This window comes from Myotis yumanensis, unplaced genomic scaffold, assembly GCF_028538775.1.
Source record: "Myotis yumanensis isolate MYYU_CA2020_CCGP unplaced genomic scaffold, mMyoYum1.0.hap1 SCAF_3, whole genome shotgun sequence".
In the NCBI taxonomy this organism is placed as follows: Eukaryota; Metazoa; Chordata; class Mammalia; order Chiroptera; family Vespertilionidae; genus Myotis; species Myotis yumanensis.
Window position 1 is genome coordinate 89,501,401 of NW_027223754.1, and position 17,841 is coordinate 89,519,241.

Below are 17,841 nucleotides of genomic sequence, written 5' to 3' on the forward strand. Positions count from 1 at the left end.
TCCTCCTTTTCTTTCCTTTGGGGGTTTCTTTGCCTACCCATGTTTGATCTCGCTGACATATGTAGATGTTGAGATGTTCAGTGGCTGCTCCCTGGGTTGCAGGGGCTCCTTGGGTTGTGGTTGCTGCTCAGATGGTTGCGGTAGCAGCTGCTTTCCAGTTGGCAGCAGCTCCTCTGGTGGGTGTTGTTCACAGCTGTGTTGGCTCTTCTGGCTGGTGGCGGGAGGCTTCACGTACAGTTGCTGTTCCACAGACAGAGGGTGTGGTGATCAGGAGGCTGTGGTGATCAGGAGGCTGCGGTGCTCAGGGGGCTGCTGTTGCTTGGATCTGCTGCGTTGATTTAAAGGCACAAAATACAACAGAGCAAGGCACAACGTACCAGGCACTGAACACAAGTATATTCACAATATTAATAACCCCAAATAAAGGTGACCACCCGAATTAAGAGAATTAGGGGATAAGGGAGAAAGAAGAGAAGAAGATAAAAGAGAGAACAGAAAAGAAAAAAAAGAAAAAAGAAAAAAAAAAAAAAGAAAAGGAGTGCAAAAATAGAATTGGGAAAAAAGAGGGGGGAAAAAAAGAGAGCGAAAAAAGAGAATGGAGTAGAAGCGGGGAAGAGACAACCCGTATGAGGAGCAAACTCCAATAGAACTGCCACTAATCTCAACAAATTCCAGCAACAGATCCCTGGAGATGAATGCAAACTACAAACCACCAATAATATCCAGAGGGGTAAGGGAAAACAGAAGCACAAAAATAACTGGGGTGGGGTGGGGGAGGGAAGGGAAAAACCAGCAGAAAAAAAAGAAAAAGAAAAAGAAAAAGAAAAAGAAAAAGAAAAAGAAAAACAACCTCACAACCAGTTCTAAAAAAGAAGAAAAAACACAAAACAAAACAAACAAACAAATTAAAAAAAAAAAAAAAAGCCCAATATATTCAACAATCAAGAAAACAATAGAAAGATAAGAGAGAAAAAAATGTTTGGAAAGTGAAGAAGGATAAAGAATAGGTGTATAAGGATTTAGAGCAGTAGATTGGAAATAGGATATATAAGTAGGGTGGAATTAGACAGGGGGTAAAAAGAGGGAATTGGGAAAGCCTGGAGCAAGAATAGGGTAAGAGAAACAGGACACCAAAAGGGGAAAAGTAAGGAAGAGGGTTTTAGCAAAGAGGTGGAATTGAGATAGGGAAAATTAATGCTAAAGGAACGATGAAAATAGAATGGAGAACACTAATCCCAAAAGAAAATAAAGAGAAAATAAAATGGCACTTTAAAAAATGGTAAAATGGTAGCAGTAATAATACTGGTTAAAAATAAAAATGTGGTAATTGAAAGGGTAAAATCAGGTGATGGAAAAAGAAGAAAAAGAGAAAAAAAAAAATTTGGTTTCTTAGTAAAAAGGTGAAAAAATTAAAAAGAAAAAGAAAAAGAAAAAATTTGCAGTAGTGATGGTCTTTCGGTTCTTCTACTCTTCAGCCTGGTTCGCCTTAGTCCTGCCAGGTACTTAGGAGAGTGTTGAATTTGCCTGCATTACACTGTTCCTCCGTGTTGTAAATCACAGTCCTGATTTCAAAGCAGGCCGTATTTGTGATCCAGTCTGCCTTAATTTGTATTCCCCTAAGAGTCAGTTTGTGGCTCAGCCTCTGGGTGGCCTTTTTTTTTTTTTTTATTGTCTGTAGTTTTACCGCCCCTCCAGCCATTTCTACCCCGGGCAAGCCCCCCAACCCCAGTGTCTGTGTCCATTGGTTATGCTAATATGTATGCATACAAGTCCTTTGGTTGCTCTCTAAAGCCCCCCACCACCTCCCCTGCCATTTGTCTCTGGATCTATTTGTACTCATCAGTTTATGTTGATCATTATATCCCATGTATGAGTGAGATCATGTGATATTTATATTTCTGTAACTGGCTTATTTTGCTTAGCATAAGGCTCTCTAGTTCCATCCATGCTGTTTGCAAATGGAAAAAGTGTCTTCTTTTTTATAGCAGCCTAGTATTCCATTGTGTAGATGTACCACAGTTTCTTATCCCATTCATCTGCTGATGGGCACTTAGGCTGTTCCCAAATCTTAGCTATGGTGAATTGTGCTGCTATGAACATAGGGGTGCATATATCCTTTCTGATTGGTGTTTCTGGTTTCTTGGGATATAGTCCTAGAAGTGGGATTACTGGGTCAAATGGGAGTTCCATTTTCAACTTTTTGAGGAAACTCCATACTGTCTTCCACAGTGGCTGCAGCAGTCTGCATTCCCATCAGCAATGCATGAGGGTTCCTTTTCCTCCACATCCTTGCCAGCACTTGTCATTTGTTGAATTGTTGATGATAGCCATTCTGACAGGTGTGAAATGGTATCTCATTGTTGTTTTGATGTGCATCTCTTGGATGATTAGTGACTCTGAGCATGTTTTCATAAGTCTCATGGCCTTCTGTATGTCCACTTTCTAAAAGTGTCTATTTAGGTCCTTTGCCCATTTTTTGATTGGATCGTTTATCTTACTTTTGTTAAGTTGTCTGAGTTCTCTGTAAATTTTGGAGATTAAAACCTTATGTGAAATATCATTGGCAAATATATTCTCCCATGCAGTGGCTTTCTTGTTGTTTTGTTGATGGTTTCTTTTACTGTGTAGAAGCTTTATATTTTGATGTAATGCCATTTGTTTATTTTCTCCTTGGTCTCCATTGCCCTAGGAGCTGTGTCGGTAAAGATATTGCTATGACATATGTCTGCTATTTTGCTGCCTATGGAATCTTGTAGGATTTTTATGGTTTCCCGTCTTACATTTAAGTCCTTTAGCCATTTTAAATTTGTTTTTGTATATGGTGTAAGTTGGTGATCTAGTTTCATTTTTTTGCATGTATCTGACCAAATTTCCCAGCAAAATTTATTGAAGAGACTGTCTTGACTCCATTGTATGCTCTTGCCTCCTTTGTCAAACAGTAACTGAGCATAATAGCATGGGTCAATTTCTGGGTTCTCTGTTCTCTTCCATTGGTCTATATGTCTGTTCCTGTGCCAGTGCCAGGCAGTTTTGAGAACCGTAGCTTGGTAATACAGCTTGATATCTGCTATTATAATCCATCCAACTTTGTTCTTCATCCTCAGGATTGCTGTGGCTATTTGGGGTCTTTTTTTATTCCAGATGAATTTGTAGAGAATTTTTCTAGATCTTTGAAATATGCCCTTGATATTTTAATGGGGATTGCATTGAATCTGGGTAGTATGGACATTATAATGATGTTGATTCTACCAATCCATGAACATGGTATGTTCTTTCATTTGTTTATGTCTTCCTCTATTTCTTTTTTCAATGTCCTGTAGTTTTCCGAGTACAGGTCTTTTACCTTCTTAGTTAAGTTTACTCCTAGGTATCCTAATTTTTTGGGTGCAATGGTAAATGGGATTGTTTTTATAGTTTCTCTTTTGTGAGTTCATTATTGGTGTATAAAAAGGCTATAGATTTCTGGATGTTGCTTTTGTATCATGCTACATTGCCAAATTCACTTATTAAGTCTAGTAGTTTTTTTATGGAGTCTTTGGGTTTTCTCTGTATAGTATCATGTTATCTGTGAATAAGGACAGTTTTACTTCTTCTCCAATTTGGATGCCTTTTATTTCTTCTTCTTGACTGATTGCTATGGCTAGCACTTCCAGTACTATATCGAACAGGAGTGGTGAAAGTTGGCATCCCTATCTTGTACCCGTTCTTAGGGGAAATGAGTTTAGTTTTTGCCCATTGATTATGTTGATGGCTGTAGGTTTGTCATAAAAGGCTTTTATTATGTTGAGGTATGATCCCTCTACTCCCGCTTTGCTGAGAGTTTTTATCAAGAAAGGGTGTTGGATTTTGTCAAATGCTTTTTCTGTACCAATTGATATGATTATGTGATTTTTTTCTCTCAATTTGTTTATGTGATAAATCACATTTATTGATTTGTGGATATTGTACCATCCTTGCATCCCTGGAATAAATCCCACTTGGTCATGGTGTATGATCTTTCTAATGTAATGCTGAATCCGATTTGCTAGGATTTTGTTGAAGATTTTAGCATCTATGTTCATCAAGAATATTGACCTATAGTTCTCTTTCTTTGTGGTGTCTTTATCTGGTTTTGGAATTAGGGAAATGCTGGCTTCATAGAATGAGCTTGGAAGTGTGCCTTCCTCTTGAATTTTTTGGAATAATCTGAGGAGGATAGGTTTTAGTTTTTCTTTGAATGCTTGGTAGAACTCCCCTTTAAAGCCATTCAGACCAGGGATTTTGTTTGCTGGAAGATTTTTGATCATTGCTTCAATTTCTTAGGTAGTTATTGGACTATTCAGGTTTTTTGATTCTTCCTGATTGAGTTTTGGGAGCTTGAATTTATCTAAGAATATGTCCATTTCGTCTAGGTTTTTCATTTTGTTGGAATAGTTGTTCATAGTATTTTTTCATAATCCTTTGTATTTCTATTGGATCAGTTGTTACTTCACCTCTTTCATTTCTGATTTTGTTTATTTGGGTCCTCTCTCTTTGCGTCTTGGTGAGCCTGGCTAGAGGTTCATCAATCTTGTTTATCCTTTCAAAGAACCAGCTCTTGGTTTTGTTGATCTTTTGTATTGTTTGTTTTGGTCACTATGTTGTTTATTTCTGCTCTGATCTTTATTATTTCCTTCCTTCTACTTACTCTGGGATTTCCTTGTTGCTCTCTTTTTAACTCTTTGAGATGTAGGGTTAGATAATTTATTACCATTTTTTTCTTGTTTTTTTGAAGAAGGCCTGTACAGCTATGAACTTCCCTCTCAAGACTGCTTTCACTGTGTCCCATAGATTTTGGACTGTTGTGTTTTCATTGTCGTTTGTTGCCATGATGCTTTTTATTTCTTCTTTGATCTCTTTAGTAACCCAATCATTGTTTAATAGCATGCTATTTAGCCTCCAAGTATTTGATTTTTTTACATCGTTTTTATTGTAGTTGATTTCTGATTTTATGTCATTGTGATCTGAGAAGATGCTTGATATCATTTCTATCTTCTTGAATTTGAAGAAACTTTGTCTGTGTACCAATATGTGGTCTATCTTTAAAAATGACCCATGTGCACTTGAGAAGAATGTATATTCTGTGGCTTTGGGGTGTAATGTTCTGAAGATGTCAATTAATTCCATCTGATCTAGTGAGTCATTTAGGATTGTTGTTTCTTTGCTGATTTTTTGTTTAGAGGATTTGTCCAATGGTGATAGTGGGGTATTAAAGTCCCCTAATATGACTGTATTGCTGTCAAATCTCTCCCTTGATATCCTCCAATTTTTTTATGTATTTGAGTGCTACTGTATAGGATGCGTATATGTTTAACAGAGTTATTTCTTCTTGTTGGATTGCTCCCTTTAGTATTATGAAGTGGCCTTCCTTATCTCTTTTTATTTCCTTCACTTTGAGATCTAATTTGTCAGATATAAGTATTGCTACCCCAGCTTTTTTTTTTTTCATTTCCATTTGCCTGAAAAACCTTTTTCCATCCCTTCACCATCAGTCTGTGTGAGTCCTCTTTTTCTGAGGTGGCTCTTCTGTAGACAGCAGATATATGGGTCATGTTTTCTTATCCAATCAGCTACCCTATGTCTTTTGATTGGGGCATTTAAACCATTTACATTTAAAGTTATTGATAAGTACTTGTTTGTTTCCATTTTTATTCTTTATGCCTGTGTTCCTTCTTCCTTTTCTATTTCTTCTTTTTACAGCAGTCCCTTTAGCACTTCTTGCATTGCTGGTTTGGTGTAATAAACTCCGTTAGTCCTTTTTTGTCTGTGAAGCTCCTGATTTCACCCTCAACTTTGATCAATAGCCTAGCTGGGTACAGTATTCTTGGATTCAGACCCTTGCTTTGCATGACTTTGTATATTTCATTCCATTCCCTTCTGGCCTGATGTGTTTCTGTTGAGAAATCAGTTGATAGTCTTATAGGAGACCTTCCCTTGAAGGTAACTTTCTGTCCCTCTCTGGCAGATGTTTGCCAGTTTAATTATGATTTGTCTTGGTGTCAGCTTTTTTGGGTTCATCTTCTTTGGAAGTCTTTGAGCTTCTTGGACTTGTGTGAGTTTTTTCTTCCCAATATCAGGGAAGTTTTCTGTCATTATTTCTTCAAACAGGTTTTCTAATCCTTGCTCAGTTTCCTCTCCTTCTGGCATCCCTATTATGCGGATGTTGTTTCGTTTTGTGTTGTCCCAAAGTTCCCTTAGGCATTCCTTCTTTTTTTTAATTTTTCCAGTTGCTGCTCTGCTTGGGTATTTCTTCTTACCTTGTCTTCTAGCTCAGCGATGCAGTCCTTCGCTTCTTGTAGTCTACTGTTGATGCTTTTTATTGTGTTCTTTATTGCAGCAATGTCATTCTTCGTTTCTTCTTGGTTTTTCTTCATTTCCTCTTGGTTCTTATGCATATTTTTGAATTTGGCTTGCATTTCTTTTCAGCGTCCTTATGATCATTGCTCTGAATTCTTAATCTAGCATACTGCTTGCTTCCATTTCGTTTACTTCCTTTTCCAGTGATTCCTCCATATGAGGGCTGTTTCTTTGTCTCCTTATGTTCTCTCTCCTCAGGGTGTCTGGTTATGTAGCTCTCTCTCTCTCCTGCGTTGACTTAAAGGTCTCTCATTTCTGGGCCTATTTCTCTCTTTACAACATGACAAAACACAATACACAGGGCACCAAACACAAATGTATTCACGATACCAATAACCCCAAATAAAGGTGACCACCAGAGAAAAGAGAATTAGGGGAGAGAAAGGAGTGCAAAAATGATATTGAGAAATGGAAAAAAATGTAAGAGAGAAAAGGAAGAAGAAAAAAGAAGGGGGAAAATATATGTATATGCGGATAAAATTCCAAAAAACCAACAACTAATCCAAAAATTGCAAACAACAAACACCCAGTGAAGAAAATCTAAACAACAAACAACAACTAATCCAAAAAATGCAAACAACAAACACCCAGATGAATCTGAAGAAGCAGAGTTTACTTCCAGAAGGTAAGGTCAAGGAATTGAATGAATGGGGAAATGGCACAAGTGGGACTGAGGGATGCCCCTCCCCCCTGCCAGTGCACAAATTTTTGTGCACCGGGCCTCTAGTATATATATATAAAAGAAAATTTATAAAGAGTAGAGGAGGTAGAATGAGAATGAGTGTATAAGAAGAAAAATAAAAAAAAAAAAAGAAAGATCATTAACGGAGCAGCAAGGCCTCCCAGCACCGGGATCAGCAGAGCCACAAGGCCTCCTGAATCCGGGATCAGCGGAGCCGCGAGGCCTCCCAGCACTGGGATCAGCGGAACCACGAGGCCTCCTGGCCCCTGGAGCAGCGTGACAGGGGGCAGTGCCCAAACCCCCTGATAGTGCTGCGGCTTTGTGTGACAGGGGGCAAGGCCACAACCTCCCTATCCACCCTGCTCTGTTCATGAAAGGGGAAGGCACCCCAACCCCCTGATCGGCCCTGCTCTGTGCCTGATAGAGGGGAGCTCCCCAACCCCCTGATTGGCCCTGCTCTGTGTGTGACAGGGTGCGGCGCCCCAACCCCGCCCCCCCATGGGCCCTGCTCTGTGTGTGACAGGGTGCGGCGCCCCAACCCCGCCCCCCCATGGGCCCTGCTCTGTGTGTGACAGGGTGGAGCTGCCACCTCCCCATCAGCACTGCCCTGAGTGTGACAGGGGGGAGTGCCCCAACCCCCTGATCGGCCCTGCTCTGTGGGTGACAGGGCAGTGCCGCAACCTCCCCATCGACCCTGCCTTGAGTGTGACGGGGCGGCACCCCAACCCCCCAATCAGCCCTACCCTGAGTGTGACTGAGGGTGGCATCGCAACCTCCTGATCCGCCCTGCTCTGTGCATGACAGGGGGGAGCTCCCCAGCCCCCTGATCGGCCCTGCTCTGTGCATGACGGGGGGGGAGCTCCCCAACCCCCTGATCGGCCCTGCTCTGTGTGTGACAGGGGGCAGCGCCCCAACCCCCTGATCGGCTGGCTCTGTATGTGACAGGGGTGGCGCCACAACCCCTTGATCCGCCCTGCTCTGTGCGTGACAGGGGGTGGCACCGCAACCTCCCCATCGACCCTGCCTTGAGCGTGACAGGGGGCGGTGCCCCAACCCCCCAATCGGCCCTACCCTGAGCGTGACTGAGGATGGCATCGCAACCTCCTGATCTGCCCTGCTCTGTGCATGACAGGGGGCGGCGCCCCAACTCCCCAATCGGCCTTGCTCTGAGCCCGACCAGGGGCTGCGGGGCAGGCACCTAGGGATTGGGCCTGCCCTCTGCCACCCGGGAGTGGGCCTAAGCCACCAGGTCGTTATCTCCCGAGGGGTCCCAGACTGTGAGAGGGCACAAGTGGGGCTGAAGGATACCCCCCCTCCCGCCAGTGCACAAATTTTTGTGCACCGGGCCTCTAGTATATATATATAAAAGGAAATTTATAAAGAGTAGATAGGCCTGAGTTGGTGATTGAAACTAATTAAGCTGTTAGTAGAAGAAAACAAGTGAGGAGAGGAAAAACAGAAGCAAAAAAAAAAGAAAATCAGAAAAAAAAACTAACGAACAGTCAAACAAACAACAACAAGAAGACAAAGGAAGAAAAAGGGGAAAAAAGAAAAGGAAAAGAAAAAGAAAAAAATTTTTGGCTAGTGAAGAAAGAGAATAAAGAAGTGTGTATGGACTTGGAGTGAGGGAGAAGAAATTAGATATATGAGTAAGATCAGTTTTTAATAGGGAGTAAAAATAAAGGATAGAGAAAAACTAATGCAGGAACTGGGTAAGAGAAACAGGACAGAAAAGGGGAAAAGTGAGGAAGAAAGTGTTGGCATAAAGGAAAAATTGAGATAGAGTAAAATAATGCTAAAAGAAAAGTAAAAATAAAACTAATATGTAGAACACTAATCCAAAAATAAAGAAAAAATAAAATAAAACTTAAAAAAGTAAAATAATAGTAATCCTATCTAATAAAGAGGGAATATGCTAATTGACCCCACGGCATCACAAAGATGGTGGTCCCCACACCCAAGGAGGGAATATGCTAATTGACTTCCATGCCCTCAATGGTGGCGGTGCCCACAGCCAATAAGGAGGGAATATGCTAATTGACTGCATGCCCTCAAAGTTGGCGGTGCCCACAGCCAATAAGGGGGGAATATGCTAATTGCCACACCCTCAAAGATGGCGGTGCCCACAGCCACAAGATGGCGGCGCCCAGTCCCCTCAGCCCCGCCAAGGCAGCAGGCACATGGCCGCGCCTCTGGAGTTCCCCAGTCCCCTCAGCCCCCCAGCCACCCAGGGCCGACCCGAGGCACAGGTAAGCCTTGGATGGTGGCTGCCCAGCCACCCAGGGCCACCTGAGGCTCAGGTAACCAAGGCCAGCAGAGGCTTGCACTGTTGGCTGTGGCAGCAGCAGAGGTGTGACAGGACTGTCACCTTCCCCTGATCACCGGTCGCCTCCCACCCATAAGGGCTCCCAAACTGTAAGAGGGGGCAGGCCAAACAGAGGGACCCCGCCTCCAGTGCATGAATTTTCATGCACCAGGCCTCTAGTAATAATAATAATTAAAAATAACAATATAATAATAAAAAGTAAAATCAACTAAGAAAAAAATTTAGTTTCTTAAGTAAAAAAATAAAAAATAATAAAATGAAGTAGTGAAGGTCGTTCACTTCAGTGGAGCTTCAGTGACCTATGGGGGCTGTTTTAAGACCCCTCTCTACTGTTCTGCCTGGCACATCTGTTTCCTGTCAGGTAGTCGGCACAGTGTTGAAGTTCCCTGCGATCCACCGCTCCTCTGTGTCTAAGCCACAACCTTGTTTTCAAGCAGGAGGGATCTCTCTGCTCACTTTGTTTCTCTGCTTGCCTTCAGTTTTATTTACACAAGCATCAATTTCTGACACAACCCCTGGGTGGTGGTGTTTTTGTATTAGTTTCCGGGATTAAATGGACCCTCAACCCAGTGTTTAGATTCTTCTTTCCCTGCCACACTGAATACTGGGTTGGAGGGACGAACTGACCCAGAGCTGGTTTCCTGCTTGTCTCTCCTTATTCTGATCCCCAGTTTCCACAAAAACAACTTTCCCCTGCAGTCTCAGTGAGTGTTTTTAATTGAAAGATCCTATGCACTGGGTTTTGCAAATAAAAGCAAGGAAGTTATAAAGACAAAACAACCGCACTGCCTCATGTCTTTCTCCTGTAGGCACTGCGTGGCCGGTATAGAACTTCAGGCTGCCTTTTATGGCAGTCTCCTACAGCTGTGGGCTTAGATTTAGAGTCCCCCTCTGCCAGCAGCCCCTATAGACCCCCTTCCACATTCAAGGGCTACAGTGACCCCAAGGGCCATGTATTTGGTGGGGCGCAGTCTCCCTCTGAGACTCTAGTCCCTGCTGTGTGTGTTTCTCCCTCCAGCCTGGATCCCAGATCTCACCTCTCTCTGGGCCAGTGGTTCTCAACCTTGGCTGCACATTAGAATCACCTGGGAATCTTTTTTAAATCCTGATTTCTGGGCCTCATCCTCCGGAAATTCTGTTTCTTTGTTATGGGGAGAGACCACAACATTAGTAACAAAGAAACAGAATTTCCGGAGGATGAGGCCCAGAAATCAGGATTTTAAAAAGATTCCCAGGTGATTCTAATGTGCAGCCAAGGTTGAGAACCACTGCTCTAGGCGCTCTCTGACCTTTCCGTCCACAGATGGCCTCACCAGCTGTGTTTAATTCAACAATTCCAGGTGGATGATATTTGATTCAGCTGTTCCTTCTATCTGCTCTGTGAGAAGGCGCAGGACCCATCCACATATTCAGCCGCCACCTTGTCTCCCCCTGGACATTCTTTTTAGGTGCCCACAGCTAGGGAGGTTGGATTCTCAGTGTTTGTGGGTTCGCAGCTGAGGCAGCTGGTCCCTGGGCAATGTGGTTGTAGGGTCCTGGGAGGTACCCGAGGTCTCCCCGGTTGAAGGTAAGGCTGGGCTTCCAATCACAGCCGCTCTCCCCTTTAAGATGGCAGGGTCTCTGCAGCAGAGCCTGCTGCTCTGGGAGAGATTTCAGCAGTAGTAGAGGCTGCCCAGCCAGGGGAGCCTGTCCACCAGTCCCCAACAGTCCTGTGGAATATAGCTGTCCCTCACAAATACAGACACTCCCCGCACGTCCACACACTCTCCTTTAGCTCTTTCACTCACACACTATCTTGCAGCCTGCTGTCCTGTTGGCCACCATCTTGGATTTCCCCCATTGGTTATTTTTTATGTCTTCCGATTTCTTTCCTCATTATACTCACTTTCTTTTAAATACTTCATTATAACTATAACTAGAGGCCCAGTGCACAAAAATTTGTGCACTTGGGGGTTGGGAAGGGTGGGAGGGGGCCTCAGCCCAGCCTGTGCCCTCTCACAGTCTGGGACCCCTCGGGAGATAACGACCTGCTGGCTTAGGCCTGCTCCCAGGTGGCAGAGGGCAGGCCCAATCCCTAGGTGCAGCCCCTGGTCGGGCTCAGAACAGGGCTGATTGGGGAGTTGGGGCGCCGCCCCATCATGCACAGAGCAGGGCGGATTGGGAGGTTGCGATGCCACCCTCAGTCACGCTCAGGGTAGGGCTGATTGGGGGGTTGGGGCACCGCCCCCATCACACTCAAGGCAGGGTCGATGGGGAGGTTGCGGCGCCACCCCCTGTCACGCACAGAGCAGGGCCGATCAGGGGGTTGGGGCGTTGCCCCCTGTCACGCACAGAGCAGGGCCCATCAAGGGGGTTGGGGCTCCGTACCCTGTCACAAACAGAGCAGGGTCGATCAGGGGGTTGGGGAGCTCCCCCCTGTCACGCACAGAGCAGGGCCCATCAGGGGGCTTGGGGCTCCGTACCCTGTCACACACAGAGCAGGGCCAATCAAGGTGTTGGGCGCTGCCCCCTGTCATGCACAGAGCAGGGCCGATCAGGGGGTTGGGGTGCCGCCACTGTCACACTCAGGGCAGGGCAGATAGGGAGGTTGTGGCCCCGCCCCCTGTCACTCACAGAGCCGCAGGGCAATCAGGGGGTTTGGGCGCTGCCCCCTGTCACGCTGATCCCGGTGCTGGGAGGCATATTACCCTTTTACTACATAGAATAGAGGCCTGGGGGCCGGCTGGTTTGCCCTGAAGGGTGTCCTGGATCAAGGTGGGGGTCCCCACTGGGGTGCCTGGGCAGTCTGGGTGAGGGGCTGAGGGCTGCTTTCAGGCTGGCGGTTGTTGATTGAAGCTCCCAACCACTCCTTTTTTTTATTTTATTCTGGGCCAGCTTTAGCTCTGGCTCTAGCTCTGAGGCTTCGTATCTGGTTTGTTTCGGTTCTACAATCAAAGCAATGTATAACTTCAGCTCTGAGATCCCGGCCTATATTTGTTAGAATGTTTCAAACTGCCAGCTCAGAGGCTGGAAAGTCAGGCGGGGAACGTTGCAGTCTGCAGTCACTGCAGCAAGCAAGCCTCATGTTCACTTCCAGCTGCCTGGCTGCCGGCCGCCATCTTGGCTGACAGTTAATTTGCATAAAGATACGCTGATAGCCAATGGGAAAGGTAGCGGTCGTACGCTAATTACCATGTTTCTCTTTTATTAGTGTAGATAGCTGCTTAAATGTCCTTGCTTGGTAGTTTCATCATCTCTCTCATTTCTGGGCCTATTTCTCTCTTTACTTTTTTATTTTGAAATATTTTTAGACTTACAGAAAAATTGCAAAAACAACATAGAGTTTACATATACCCTCATCTAGCTTCCTCTAACATTAACACCTTACATAAGCATAGCACAACTATCAAAACCAGGAAATTTACAATAATACAATACTATTAATTAATTTACCACCTTATTTGAGTTTTGCTTGTTTTTATACTAATGTTTTTCTGTTGCATAATCTAATCCATTACCCTATATTGCATTTATTTGTCATAGCTCCTCTCTTTTTTCTAATGTGTCAGAGTCTCTTAATCTTCCTTTGTCTTTCAATGACCCTGACATTTTGAGAATACAGGTCAGTTATTTTGTAAAATGCCCCTCAGTTTTTTGAGATACTTTGAAACTATGCTAACTTCCCATTTTTCATGTGATGATTTCATAATATCAATAACTAATAATACTAACACTATATAGCATATATGTGTTTGGCACTATTATGAGCACTTTACATGTAATAACTTATTTAATTCCCAAAACAGCTATAGTTGTAGGGAAGTGTGCCATAAAGCCAGGATAGTGACACCCAACATTTATATGCACAAACATATACATATAAATGCACATATACTCAGGCACATATATATCCATGTTTTCAAACTCTTTAAGGAATTTCAAACTAGCACCTTTTTAGACTTTATCATACCAAACATAAGGACTCTTGAGCTTATTCAAATCCTTCGGCCCTTTGCTTCTCTTACATCATTTTTTTTATTATTAACTAGAGGCCCGGTGCACGAGATTTGTGCATGGGGAGAGGTGTCCCTCAGCCTAGCCTGCACCCTCTCCAATCTGGGATATCCCTCTCACAATCCGGGACCGCTGGCTCCCAACCACTCGCCTGCCTGCCTGCCCGATTGCCCCCTAACCACTCCCCTGCTGGCCTGATTGACACCTAACTGCTCCCCTGCTGGCCCGATTGCCCCCAACTGCCCTCCTCTGCCGGCCTGGTCCCCCCCAACTGGCCACCCCTGCAGGCCTGGTTCCCCCCAACTGTCCTCCCTTGCCGACCTGGTCCCTCCCAACTGCCCTCCCCTGCTGGCCATCTTGTGTCCATATGGGGGTGGCCATCTTGTGTGTTGGAGTGATGGTCAATTTGCATATTACTCTTTATTAGATAGGATTGTGCTGAGTTTGGGGAAAGCTTCAAAAACTATCTACAAAGTATAAAACTACTGTACATATAAAAGAGCCCCCATCTTTTTCATCAAACAGTATATATTTCTGAAATTAATCTCAGATTACCAATATTCTTTCCTTTTTCAGTCTGGATTATCTTCGATTTAAATTTTCCTTGTACTTTGGCTCAGGCTCTTTAATCTTCAAAGATTTATACTTTCGCACTCCCATGCTCCTCCATAAGGTTTAATGTGAATGTTAAGGGGAATTATGTTTTGTTGATCAGGGTCTGTTTTTAGTGTGCTGCAGACCATTCCTGAGATCATATTTCTCTTACTTGGGGCCTTAGCAATGCACAAAGGCCATTTGAAATGAGAAACTAAAATGTACCCATTTGCATACTAAATGTACAATGTTGTCTATATTGTATGCCCCATACATCAAAAGGTTTCGGGTTCAATTCCCGGCCAGGGCACATACCTGTATTGCGGGTTCAATTCCCAATCAGGGTGTGTGTGCAAGGCAGCCAATCTATGTTTCTCACATCAAGTTTCTCTCCCTCTCTCTAAAATTAAAAGAGAGGGAGGAAGGGAGGGAGGGAAGAAGTAACTGGTCTAAAAGGCCAATTTAAATTAGCTGGATTATACCTGGCAGTAGTCCCAGGCCCACCTTAATTCCCTGATCCATGAACAAGTCACCAGCATTGCTGGCCAGCAGTCATCTGTGTGAGATGAGACCTGACCATGGAGTTGTTTATGTCCTTCCCTGAGTCGCTGCTTGGGGGAGCATCATCTCCTCCGTACCTGTGAGGAAAATGCTTTTAGAGTTAATATCCATCAGGGCTTACTGTGTACCAGGTCCCCCTCTAACTCTAGATGGGTTATCTCATATGTTTCTCCTGAAGGAAATACACCAACATGCCCATACTGGCTCTTGTGTTTTTCAGGGCATATATTTCTTTTCTTTATTTCCCATAGATTATATTACTTTGCAGTGGAAAGAAATGCAAAGAGCACAATTATTGGAAAGTAATAAAGACTGACAAAATGCTTTGCAATTTTTAAGCATTTTCCACATGACCTTATGTGTTTAATACTTCCAGAAACCATATGACACACTTATTTTACCGTTGAATTATTTCAGTTGAAAATGTAAAGTCAGCTTATTTGCCTGAGGTCACACAGCTACTAAAGAACTGAGCCAGAACTTAAACTCAGGACCTCAGACTCCCAGACTCTCTGCACCAAATTCCCCTTCTCAGAGGCTCTAACTTTGGCTACATCCTGGAAAGCCACCCCTCACCAGATTTGAAAGATAGCCTCTTCCCATAGGTGAGGGTTGACTTTCTCTGTTCTTAAAGTTAATCTGAGTTGACTAGCGGCCATGTATCACATATTTTCTCCCAAACAGTTCTTTCTCCAGGATTAATAAAAAATGTGGCGATTTCCGGAGTGACCTGCATCAAACCTCTCCATGGAAGACAGAGAGCTCCCTGTGTAGGAAGGCCGAGTACAGGGTTATTTCCTTGGTGTCCTTGGAAGATGTCTACAGGCTTTGACCTTGTCTGAATAATGGGAAGAAATTTTCAGATTTATACACTTTTTATACAGAGATTTATACAGTCCTCAGAGCCCTTAGGCTTACAACAAGGTTTCCTACCTTATGTTTGATAGCACTTTACAGTGTTTGCCGCTGTCCCACATCAGCAGCTAGATGAATCTTCACAACAACCCTCTAAGGCAGACCACAAAGGGGTTTCCTGTTTCAGAGATGGTCACAGTGAGGTCGCACACACTGGCGGTGGCAGTGCTGTGCTGCCCATCCCCCTCAGGCCCAGGCCCCTTTCCTTTTTGCCTCCTCAGGATTCTTATCCATGCCATTGATTATGTGGCTCTATGGCCTTTTACTCTCTTCAGTAGTCTGATTTAATTGTGAATTTTATTTTAAGAAATAAAACTCAGATTTCTTCTGTTTCATCTTCTTGCTCTATTCACAATGAATTCTGCAGGTCAGTTTATCCTCAGCAGTGGTGAGCCAGAATTTCAGTAAAGCTTCTACTTAGCTGGTGCATTCACATGTCAAATATTTAATTCAGCTTTCAGCTTCTTCGCATTTACTGTGCTTTCGTTAATACATGTATTTTGATGGCCTCACATTAATCCAGGCTGTTTGAGAAGGGAAAAACACCAAATGTGATTTACAGAGGAGTCAGCTTCTTCACAGACACTGAAAGAATTGTTATCTTACACTTGTTTTAATCAGAATATGTGAAAATTAGTCATGTTATTAGTTCTTTCAAAATAAAACAAAGAATAAGCTTAGATCAGCGGTTCTCAACCTGTGGGTCGCAACCCCTTTTTGTGGTTGAACGACCCTTTCACAGGGGTCGCCTAAGACCATCCTGCATATCAGATATTTATATTACGATTCATAACAGTAGCAACATTACAGTTATGAAGTAGCAACGAAAATAATTTTATGGTTGGGTCACAACATGAGGAACTGTATTTAAAGGGCCAGAAGGTTGAGAACCACTGGCTTAGATCCATTAGTTGCTTTAAGAACACCTGCTATGTGCCAAATGTTCTAGGCACTAGGAATGCATCTGTCAACATGGCAGACAATATACTTGCCTTCAGGAAGTTTCTGTTCTAGAGAGCAGGTAGATGGACATGTCAGGTAGTGCTGGGGCTATGGGAAAGGCTGGGCCGGGAAGTGGACAGAGCCCTGGGGATGTGGTGGTCAGAAAGGTCTAACCTCTGTCACATCTTATCTACACTATGGCATAGGAATCTGATTTCCATCAACTTTTTTCCTGGTAACTTTTAGCTTCAGAATAAAGTATGCTTGACTTTGTACTTAGTGAGAAGTCAGCTTATAGTCATCATCCTTGTTCGGTGGCATTCTTCAGAGGATATTAGGGACTACTACTTCAGCAAGTCTATATTTATACTTTTTATACATTGGAAGTCTCTATAAGGCTTCCTACTGTTTAAAAAAAGGATCCACTTTTTAAAAAGGAAAAGAGAAAAATGGTTTAAGAATTATTTGTTAGAATCTCATTTTTGTGTGTTTCATGTATTTTCTTTTTCTTTTTTTTTCTAAAATGATGGTATTTGCTCCATAACTTTGGGGCAACCTTAACATTATTTTGTATTTCACTCCTTTAAACACTGGGAAAAAAATATGTTTCTTACCAATCCACTCTCTAGGAGCCCTAGAAAATCGCCAAGGCTGGCCACCACCAGAACCCCTCCCTCACCTGAGGTCTTCTCTCAGGAACAAAAATGCACGGCTGGTTCTCAGAGGACTAAACCAGCCAGCATTGCTTTTCTGTTCTAGGAGGTGCAGATGGTGCTTGGCACTTCAGGGGACTCCTTCTGCGGGATACAACATGTTTTCCTTTTCTCTATAGGTGGCAGCACAAAGACAGAAAAGGAACAAGTGACAGCAAGTTCACTCAAGGCTCGGCTGCTTCGCGTGTAATTTAAGACTCTCCCAAAGGGCTACATCTTTTACTTCTGCACTTTCTAGAAAATCACCAGATGCCAAACATGTACATTAAAGACCTAACCACAAATGCTCTATTTCTTTGATCAACTGCATGGTTAGGTAGGCAGTGGCACTCTCAGAGTGTGAGCCTGTCTGTAATCTTAGAAATTTAAGCCACATCGTCCCGCTGCCCCAGACCTGTCCCATAAAGGTGTGGATTTTTACAGTACAGTGCTTCAGACTTCAAAATATTGGGAGAAGAAGGCTCATTGTGAAATTCAGGTCATTTCTTAAGCCTGACCACCTTGACCTGTTCTGCTTTCTTGGGCTTAGGCAAGCATGTGTGGATGTGTGGTGACCATGTGTGACCATGCATACCTGGTGATTGTAAGTGCTAGATTCTATACTAAAAGCTTTGATGAACTGATTTTCTGACCTTATTTTTTTTAAATGGCTGCTTGTAATTCATAACAATACCTGAACATGTGCATTTTATTACCTGCTGGAGTTATAAACATTGCTTCATTTTTAAAAGATTTATCCA

At 43.4% G+C, this 17,841-nt stretch overlaps 1 protein-coding gene across 1 annotated transcript in view; it reads left to right on the forward strand.

The window, feature by feature from the left end:
• Positions 1-17,385, forward strand: part of RNASEH2B (ribonuclease H2 subunit B) — a 103,584-nt gene extending 86,199 nt beyond the window's left edge. The window contains exon 10 of the mRNA XM_070409103.1: positions 17,221-17,385. Coding sequence (XP_070265204.1) covers positions 17,221-17,253 — 33 coding nt within the window. The 3' untranslated portion in view covers positions 17,254-17,385. The remainder of the gene's footprint in view (positions 1-17,220) is intronic.
• Positions 17,386-17,841: the final 456 nt, after the last annotated feature.